General features: G+C 25.3%; 1 protein-coding gene across 1 annotated transcript; it reads right to left on the bottom strand.

Annotated features, from left to right (window-relative positions):
* Positions 1-10867, bottom strand: LOC135926435 (epidermal growth factor receptor substrate 15-like 1). The gene is made up of 14 exons (XM_065462322.1): positions 10813-10867; positions 10688-10768; positions 10547-10648; positions 10404-10506; positions 10323-10354; positions 10132-10271; positions 9941-10088; positions 9788-9885; positions 6407-6556; positions 4954-5038; positions 4440-4667; positions 3239-3329; positions 341-411; positions 1-243 (listed from the first exon to the last, which is right to left on the bottom strand). The coding sequence occupies exons 1-14, from the start codon at positions 10819-10821 to the stop codon at positions 157-159; spliced, it is 1425 nt and encodes a 474-aa protein (XP_065318394.1). The 5' UTR covers positions 10822-10867; the 3' UTR covers positions 1-156.
* Positions 10868-11002: the final 135 nt, after the last annotated feature.

The raw sequence follows: 11002 nt of genomic DNA, 5'->3' as shown, positions 1-11002 counted from the left end.
ACAATTATTTTGTAAATATAATAATACACCGTATTGTATTATATAATGATAGATACAAAACTCGATTTTAAGATATAAGGTAGTAAAAGTAGTTAGTTAATAAAATATAAATAATGATACTAATCAAAAATTTAAACTAACGAATTAATTATGGCTTCAAAAAGCATTGTAATTTGCGAAAGTAGGCTGCTCCGTATGGAATTTATCTTGAAATATTGGAGCGAATGGATCATCCTCAAAACCCTATTAATTACATAACATTTCATTTTAAAATAATTAAATTTATATAAAGTTAAAATGAAATCTTATTTATTTTTTAAAAAAAAATCTTTTGTCATACTTTATCGTGAGTTGATTTTAATGACGGAGGAATGTTATTGGAAGATCGATGATTATTTGAAAACAAATTGGCTAAAGTGATAATATAAATATTTTTTTTGATAATTTATTTATAACATTTTTTAAAAATTGAATAAGATCAAATCTATTAGAAATCTATACTCGGTTGCCTTAATTATTTCATTGCTTTGTTTGTTAAACGGAGATTTAAATCAAAGGGCTGCAACAATGGTGTTTTAACCTGCCCCCACACTTTTAAAAAATTTTATACGAAGCTGAACCACTTTTGAAAAAATATTCGGAAACAAACCCCCTTTAAACTCCGATATTTAACGATAAAATTAATATTTATTGGGTAGACGAGTAGCTAGAGAGCCATCTACATTATACCTGTATTTTTTTTACTCAATTCAAAGTGGAAACCATAAAAACCAACCTCTTCTATGAGGTTTTAGGATTAGAAAGCCATAGAAATCTGGGTGAGGTATAATATAGAATCAGTTTATGAAAAATACATCATTTGGATTCGTATATTAATAAAATTATCTCAATTCGTATTTTAATATTTCTATAAAAAATATTTGTTATAAGAATTATTTAATATATTTGACAGTTAAAATTTTCTTAGATAGATATATTATTAAGGATTTCCAAATATAGGCGAAAGTATAAAAACATTTGCAGATCCAAATTTATGGACATGCCAAATTTTATAAGGTGAATTATATTTTTTTTTCTCTTTAAATATTCTTAATAACTTTATATTTTATATATATAGCATGTTTTTATTCTTTATTTATATATGTTAGCGTCGATATGTTTTTTCATGTATTATTTTTACAACTTTAAATCATTTTTTGAGCGCGTTTTTTTAAATTTATAAAATTGGATTTTACCTAAAATATATTCTATCATGTTCACACCTATCTTATGAATTGTAGATAATTTTGCTGTTAACCTTTAAGTCATTTATAATTCATATAAAAAATATATGGAAAATCTAATATAAATTATATTTGTTTAAAATTTCATGGAAAAATTGTATGAAATTCATAGGGTAGGTATTCCAATGGAATATATTTCCGGTAAAATCTAATTTTAAAAAAAATACGCTCAAAAAATGTAAAGTAGAAAAAATAACACATTACCGAAAAAATTCATTGAAGTCTAACATATGTATATAAAGATAAACATATATATAAACATATAAACAACGTGTACCAAATATTATCAAAAATATAAAAAGAATTCGAAAACAATCACATAGTTTGTTTACATATGAGTAAAAACATTTCAAAATAAAATGTATAACATACTGTAGAAAATATGTAACTATAATAAAAATCATTTATTAACACCAATAAATTTATAACTTTATTGGATAAGTCTACCCATGAAGCTAATGTACTTATAATTAAATAAATTTATTATGTGATGAATTATCACAGCAACAAAATCTTGAATAATTATGGATAATGAGTAAAGATCAAGTTGTCAAAGAATTATAAAGATTTTATCTATGCTTGATTCATCAATATAGTCAGACTCAGATATATTTTTCTTTTGATTTAAGCCAGTTAAATAACTATCAGCCCATTTAATTGATAAATTTTAAAATAAAATTCTGTCAATATATTTCCGTATGAATTATTTCATAATTTATAAAAAAAACAAATTATTTTAATAATTCGAATCAAATACAAATAGTAAATATTCAATTCGTACAAAATCGAAAATTACATTAATATTAGTCAGCCAAATATGATGATCGCTTAATAATTAATTATGGGAGGAGTTGATTTACTAGATAAAGTTTTGAGTATTATCGTTCTTGAATTCGCAGAAGAAAAAATTGGTAAATATTTTATTGTAATTTTCATGGAGAATACGCATATATTTTTTCTGGTGGATATATGTTCCACTTTTTAACCGATCATGATGTCTTATAGATTCAATTCAATAAGCAGAAATAAATGGCATGCCAGTTTTAGGTGTTCATCAAGGTCGTTGCAAATGATATAAAATAAATAACCCCTATATGTGCAATAAATTCCTATTCTCCTTCTTTCCCGTTTAATGGCGGTTTTCAAGGTAGACCCAGGTAAGCCAGATCCCCTTTCTCCATTTTTGCGATCCCGGCCTCTTTATTTTTGAGATCCATTTCACTTAATATCGTCCGTTAACCATACAACTTCAGAGAGTCGTTAATTGATATATGATGTTAAAAATATATCTACAAATAAAATCCATATTTACTCCCCTATATTTGATTTTTAAAACAATTTTTATTTTTTGGAATTCTGTATTTTAAAAAAAATGTAATATTTATATTTTTTAAAAAAGTTCGAATTTATAATATCTTAGTAACTAATGAGTTAAGTAAAAATAAAATAAATTAAAAAAATAGAGTCAACCCAATCAAATAATTTTTAAAGTAAATAGGCGGGCGAAATTTTATTTTCAAAAAAAGATGGGTAGGCTCGTTAAATTTTTTTTTAAACAATGAGCTTGCAGCCCTCTAGTTCTAACCCCACTTTTTGTTTTAAAAATTATTGTTGATGTAACAAGACGTAGGGGAGAGCTTAAGGATAATATTTTAAATATTAATTTAATTTAGAAACGAGATTAGGAACCAATAACCTGGTGAGCTTATTATTGATTAGGAGTTATATTTTTTTCATTATTAAATTCGAAAATCGATGAGGAATTAATTGTCTCTACTTGAGAGGAAAATTTGGTTTCTTTGGCATTTGAATAAGATCTTTTAAATCAATATAAATTACAGTTAAATGTTTAAAAACTCTAATTTTGTATATCCCTATATTATATTGGTATTGTATAGCTGTGGTTAAATTTAAGATATGTAATTAATGTACCATTTATATATAAATTTAAATACTTGGCGAAGAAAAAAATGGATCATCTACGAAACCATCAGTTTGTGGAGCGTTTGTAATCGTGGCGTTGGCAAAGGAGTCTAAAAATGGATCCTTAAAATAATTTTGTATGAGAATATATAGTTTTTTTTAAATTAGACGTAATGCCCTTTTTCAATCTGGTTAACCAGGCAAAAAGACACTATGCCTCTTCTGAAAAAGTGCATTATGTGCCATAAGGAAAATGTACACAAAAAATATAACCCAGTCGTAAACTCTCGGGGCCGACCATAATTTTTAACTTTCAGACCAGAGCAACCTATTTTCTTATCAAACCAGGCCTTAAATTTGAATTTGATTTAAAGAAATAGAGGAAAAAAGTGGTGTCAAATTTCGAAGATAGCGGTGGATCATTTATCAAATATTGAACAGACAAAACTGAACAACTGCTCCAAAATTCATGAAGTTTTCTTGCCAAAATAAAATTTTACTTCTAGGTCCTTTTTTATTTTTTATATTCGCGATTTTTGTAAGATTATTAAATTAATTTATTTAAAAAATTAAATTCAAATCAAATGGGCCAAACCTTGTTCGAAAACATACTTGTTGTAAAGGCTTACTGTATATATAAGTCTAAATTTGTGATAACCAGAATATTGCATATTAAATCAAAATCACTAAATAGATTCCTGCTGTTGTTATTGAACAGAAGCTCTTATTTATCTTACTATGTGTTTTAGGGGGTTTTGTGGGTATCATAGATATGATTTTTGTTTAACGAATAAATGTTTTCCATTTTTAATATATTATCATATCTCAAATAGCTCATCACATTTTTTTTAATACATATTTATTTATAACTTTGTCATATTAATTCTGATTAAATACATCATTAATATGCCAGGCTACCACTAAAAATCTATTAGATTTTTAAATTACTTATTTGATTTTTAGTAATTTATGTATAAATTGTCTCATGTTACCAAGGATTTTGTTTAAAGGCAAGGGGGCATTTGTACATTGTTAATTATTTAATAAGTTTTTTTTATCACATATCGTTTTTTGTATGTTTAAGAGAAAATAAAAATTGTTAAATATAAAATTTGTCATATAAAATTTCCTTCTAAGATGATAATAATATTTGAAATGTAAAAGGATATATCAAAGTTCTCGTTTTTCAACACTAACAACTATACAAAAAATCAAATAATCAAATCTAATTACATAATTAGTTTCATTTTTAATGCCATTGTCACCAACAGATGGAAACGGTTTTGTTTTAAGATTTATTAGTTTTTCCTCGCAAATCTCAATCTGCTTCATCAGATGTGCCTCCTCATGCAATAATTGATCTATGTAATAACTTTCCATAGATCTCTGATCGCCCTTGAGAGATTGGTCTACAGGCAGGTTGACTTTCTTTTGAAATATAACCTTATTTATGTCCTTTATCTGATTATTAGTATTTGAAAAAATAATAATAATACAAATTTGCAACCATCAATTCTTTAATAAAATTCAAGGATTATAAACTTCGGTAGTTAAAAAAAAATTTAAATCTTTGTTAAATCAAAGTATATATATCTCAATCAAAATTTATCTACTTACTTTTATTTTTTTTAAATTTTTAACTAAAAAATATATTTCACATTACTATAATCTAAACTAGTAAATGAAAATGCGCGTTAGCAAGAGAATCATATATATTTCGTTTAAATATAAGTTTTAAAAAAGACACCTCGTTCTCCAACTTTTCTACTTGGTTCTGTGTGTCACGTATTCTGTCGATAAAATTTTTTTCTTTGATATTTAATTCGTCCAATCTTTTATTTTAAAAAAAAACCCATAAATAAAAGGATACATATTTTTATATGTTGTTTAAACGGTTCGATTTGAGCCGATTTTTTAATAAATCAATAATTTAGCCAGAAAAAATATTGCCTTAAACTTTTAGATTTCGCTAATAGATGTATAAACTTTTGTGACATATATGAAACAAAATATTCAGGCTTGTGTTATATTTTTCCTAAATAAAATATTGAGTTAGCCGTTTTTTAAAAAATGGTCTCAAGCGAGCCGTTTAAACAAACCATATATTTTTATTTTTATTGAATGATCTGCGAATATCCATCCCCAATCTAATAAGTTAAATTTAAAATGATGATGCAATATTTGATAATATTCTCCTGGTCGATATCAAAAGATAAAAAAATACAAAAAACGATGCAATAATTTGTAAGAAATAACCTCTAAAAATAAAATTCATAAGAAACTATAGGGGAAAATAAGCCAATACAAAATATTCGTAGATTATTTAATAAAGGCTGTATTTCCAAATATCAAAAAATGAGATTTGCAAACTTTTGAAACTTTATCGAAAAAGACGAAATAAGCTTTTAAAAATGTCCTAAATATTAATATAAAAAATTTTTTTAAATATAATTTCATTAAAACTTTGAGACTTTTTGAACATTTTAAAAAAGAATTTGGATATAGCTTTAAAGAAAGAAACGTAATAACTGAAATAGCCGTGAATTCATTTTACATTAATTAATTACATGCTTTATTGGCGCAGTCGATTTGATAGGATTAAAATCAATATAATCTATTTAAAGTATGGTAATTTAAAAGAAAGAATAGAAAATAATAAATTAATATAAAGTTAATTCACAATTTTACACCTCTTTCGTCGTTTTGACTCCTATTTCTAGTGCTAGGGTGTCATCATGCTGATAGTGATGTCTATCTCTATCTGGTATGTCACTAAGCTATGGACAATTTTTTGGATAGATAACAAACTAAGAAACGGAAGGAGGGAAGGATCTATAAAGAAGGGAAATGGTTAGTACTCCTACGAGGTATCAATGGAAAGACTAACGATAATGAATTGTAAATGTGAAGCCAAAAGAGCGAAAAACGAATCACATATGATGATAAGAAAGATTCCTTACATCTGAGAGAGGCGGCGAGATTAAAAATAAGAAAGCCGTAAGATCCCCTAAAAACCGAGAGAGGCAGGTGGGTTAGGAAAGAATATTGTAGTCAACTAGATGGTAACCAGCCAGTATCATACTAGAGATAGGAGTCAGTCTAACAACAAGATGGATAGAAGAAATGTATATTTAAAGGCTCTCCAATAAAGTGGATAACCAGCTTATAAAATACTGATTTATAATCGTAATATTTTTTACCTGTGAATACCTTTTTCTTTATCATTTTCCAATATTTTAACGGACTCATTTAAGATTTCAACTTCCTTCTTCATTTCCAAATAAATGTCGTTTCTGGATCTTAATTCGTTTTCCCTTGCAGTTATCTTTGATTCGATCTTAATTTTTTCCCTATAGAATATTTAATTATGTATTTAAATAAAATTATATTATCCCCCCCCCCCCAAAAAAAAGTAAATAAATAAATAATGATTGCAAAAGTGCAAAATATTTATCAATTCAATGAATATTATACCGAAATATTCATTCCATAATACCTGGAATTTTGGTAAGGGTGGTGAATAAATATTTGACGAGCTTTTTTCCTGTTTTCAGGTCTTTGGCCAGTTTACATATTTTATTAGCCTTGGGTGACAACGTGGAACAAAATAACCCAAGCAGTTGTATGTAGTGTTGTTAAACAGTTCGATTTTAACAGATTCTTAAAAACGGCTAACTCAATATATTTTATAGAATAATATTAAGCAAGCCTGAAGATTTTGCTCATAGGTGGCACAAAGGTTTGGACATCTATTAGGAAAATCTTGAGGGCTAGGTAATATTTTTCTGGCTGAAATATTGATTTAATTATTTTCAAAAATCGGTTCAAATCGAGTGGTTTAACAACACTAGTTGGATGGAGCATAGCTCATTCCAATTTTAAAATTGTTATATCTCACTCAAATCTCTATATTTATGCTTTGATATTTTAGACATTTATTAAGTTACCCTTACATTTAAATAAAATAATTTTTGTAAACATGAGAATTTTTGTAAAGAATGTCGAAAAAAGGTTTAAAAAGCTTAAAAATAAAGATTTTTTTTGAGAATGCTCAAACAAAGATTTAAGTTCATATTTAACATAAATAATTGAAAAATTCTACGATAAAATCACGATTCTTTTTTAAAAAAAAAGAAAAAGATTTGACCTATTTAAAAATAAATAATCAATTTTATGAACTTCAAAGATTATTTGCTGGAAATGGCAAATAAAAAAATTGAAGTTCAAGCTCCGAAATATTGCTTTAAATATTGTATTTCATAATTTTACTATTAAAATCATCAAATACAATATTTTAAAATAGTTATAATTTATTTAATATTTAAGTATTAATAATAATTTGTATCTTAAAACTTACTTTAGAGAAAAATAATTTGACATAAAAAAAGAGGGTACTTTAAAAAGAAAACAACCAAAATATCCAATTTTTTTTTGAGTTTTAGAAAATTAGAATCTAATCTAGTCTTATTCATGATCAATATAAAACAATTTAAATTATATTAAGTTTTAAGATCATATACATTCTTTTTAAAAAAAATTATATATTTTTAACATATTTTCAGTTATTTAGTTAGTTAAAAATGTTCTTAATTTATTCAAAAATATAAATATTAATCAATTTTAAATTAAGATGCCATTTTAGCAGATCTAATCGGTAAATTTAATAACATCGGCCGATGACCGATATTTTTAAAAGGACAAAAAACGGCCCGATCCGATATTTGGAATTCCATATCAAATCAACTAAAAAAAGTCGATCATCAACCCGACCCCTTCATAATTTTTTTAAAATTTGTATATTGGTAGTATATACTATAACTACAAAAAAAAGATATTTTAATTCCTTAAACCACTTACTTGGTAAGAGATGGGGGTTTCAAAATGCATTTTATTAATTTTAAAGTACCTCAAGAAAAATTAAGTTAGAGCAATAATTTAAATATCATTATATAGCTTAATAATAGATTTTTAATATGGTAATATATATGAATATAATAGAAACCCAATTAATACAAAAAACCGGAAATACAAAACTGAAAATGGTCATAGAAATAAAGGTATTTTTTAAAAGAATTCTGTCTAATTATATATATATTAGGGGTGTACCTATACCACTTTTTGGAGGCCGATCCGATCCGATATTCCAGATATTAAATTGATATCGGCCGATAACCGATCCGATATTATATCTAATTTTGCGTTCTGTAAAGATACCAATGGTTTTAATTTGTAATATACTTTTTATTAGTATAACATCTATAATTTAATTATACCATAACTTATGTCATATAAATATATTATAATGATCAGTTATAGTTTATATTCAATTCTATTGTCTAAAAGTATATAAAATATTTTTATTATAAATCACTTTTATATAATAAGTATCAAAATTTATCTATATACATAATAAGTAATAAACAAATATATTATGAAATTTAAATAAATATTTAAAATAATATTTAACATTAATATATCGAAGATTTCTTTTTAGAAATATCAAAATTTCCAATTCATCAGAAATTAGCCTGCGGCTATGATAACTGTCAATATCACCAGCTTCACTTAAAACAGATTCTGAAGAGATTATCGCACACTTTTATAAACAGAATGCGCAAAAAAATAAGGATATTGATGCTTATCAAATTTGAATTTTGTTTATTTTTCATTTGGATATGCACTACCAAATATATTTATAATATATATTTGATAAATTGTGATTTTTGGAAAGCCTCTATGGTCTAGTAGGCAAGAGCTTGGCTTACCCATGGTCCGGGTTCGAATCCCGGGAATGGTTATGTTTTTTTTCTTAATCTAACTTGGTGGTTCCATCCTTGGGGGGATAATATATAGGAGGTCTGACTCGACCACGTGATTCCGTATTAATATATTAAATTTTTAATAAATTTTGGTCGGTATTTAGCAAATTAGGTTGGTATTTAGAATATTTCCATACATTCACTTGGTAGTAAGCATCATTAACTAAAAAATAATAACAATATGGCAGAATATTAATTAATTATTATTATTAAAAAAATATGGATTTCGATTTTATTTATAAAAATAAATGATTTTAGATATAACTTTTTTTTAAAAATTTATAACATTTTATTTTTGTTAAGGACGCCATTTTATATCGGATCGGATTGGCAAAATTTATAATATTAGTCAATAACCGATATTTTTAATAGGTGGAATATCGGCCCGATCCGATCCGATAAAAAATATCGGTACCTAATTTGGCATTTTTAAAAATATATATTGGTTGATGTAACAACAAAAGGAAAACGATTAATTTAATATTAAGATAATGGTTATTACATTATTAAGAAATAAATATAATGGCAATATTTTTTAAAAGTAAAATAAACATGACATAACTATATTTGCAGAGTAATGCAAAATGTAATGATATTATAGCACTGCTTATTTTATTCAATTTTTATGGGGAAAGTATGGATGGGGTGGGGGGGGGGGTATAGGATGCATTTTTTATTTTAAAATTATATTTACAAAGCTTTATTAAATTTAAATAATGGCTCACTCAAAATTTTATGATTAGAATAATAAAATTTATATACTCATTGATTTCTTCTAACTCTTTGATTAAAGTAGTAATTTCATTGCCTCTCGATAGTTCTTGGCAATCAGCTTCCATCAAAAGAATTTGGGTATTGGGCTAAATATAAAACATAATTTATTAATTTTTAGTAAAAAATTTTCATATAGCTTACATTATATTTTCTACTTAATTCAATCAATTCTGGATAAAATTGTGATGGGGGATCTATAGAATTGTTGATCTTTTGATTGATTAAATACCAGGCCAATTTAAAATGGTCTTGATCCAGCATGCCTGTTTTCTCAATATCACATATGTTCCTAGTAGTTAAATAATAAAATATTAACCCAATATTATATTTACCAAATGTGTGCTAACAAAGGTTGAGATAATTGTGTAGCTAAGAAAATATTTTTACAATCTACTCCATTAATAAAGCCATCTCTGTCCATATCTAAAGATTTAAATAACTTTTCTGGAGAATCCTTTGGGTCAGTTAAAAGCTAGAAGAAAAAAAAATAACATTCATTGTGATAACATTGGTATAAATTTACAACTGATGAAGGTGATGTTACATTTTTGGTTGCTAGATTATTAAATAATATATCAAAACTCTAATTAATTTTAAAACAAACTTAATAAAGGTATATTGGTTGGATAACCTAGAGACTTATAAAATTCTATTGGAAGCTCATTAGGCATATTATTGGATTTTGCCTTGTTTATCAAATACATAGACTAAAAATATTTGTAATATAATAGTATATATTTTATAAACAATAATAAATTCATTCTGATCTAAAGCACCATCTTTGTCTAAATCACTCATATCCCATATTTTAGCCAAAATATTAACAGGAATACCAGTTTGTATCATCATCTGTATAACTCATTATTTAGATAATTAAAATAACCTAACCTCTTTAGCTTTGGTTCCACTTAGAAGACCATTTTCGCTTATATCTTCAAAAATCTTTTCCAATTTAAGCTTTTCTTCGGACTTAAATGATGATTATATTATAAGTTATAAAAATTATATTTTACTCTTATCATTTATTTTCGGATAAGTGAAAATTACATTTAAACATATGACAATTATTTAATTTACAATAAATTCAGAAACTGTTTAATATTGATTTTTATTTATATTTAAATAATTTTAACACAATAACAAATGATTCATGGGATATATTTATAAAAATGTAATTCTATTAGCTATAAAATCTGCTATCGC

This window comes from Gordionus sp. m RMFG-2023, chromosome 3 (genome assembly GCF_954871325.1).
Source record: "Gordionus sp. m RMFG-2023 chromosome 3, tfGorSpeb1-WG-v2, whole genome shotgun sequence".
NCBI classification, from domain to species: Eukaryota; Metazoa; Nematomorpha; class Gordioida; order Chordodea; family Parachordodidae; genus Gordionus; species Gordionus sp. m RMFG-2023.
Note: the sequence above shows the minus strand (reverse complement) of the source record. Positions and strands in the feature narration are given on the sequence as shown.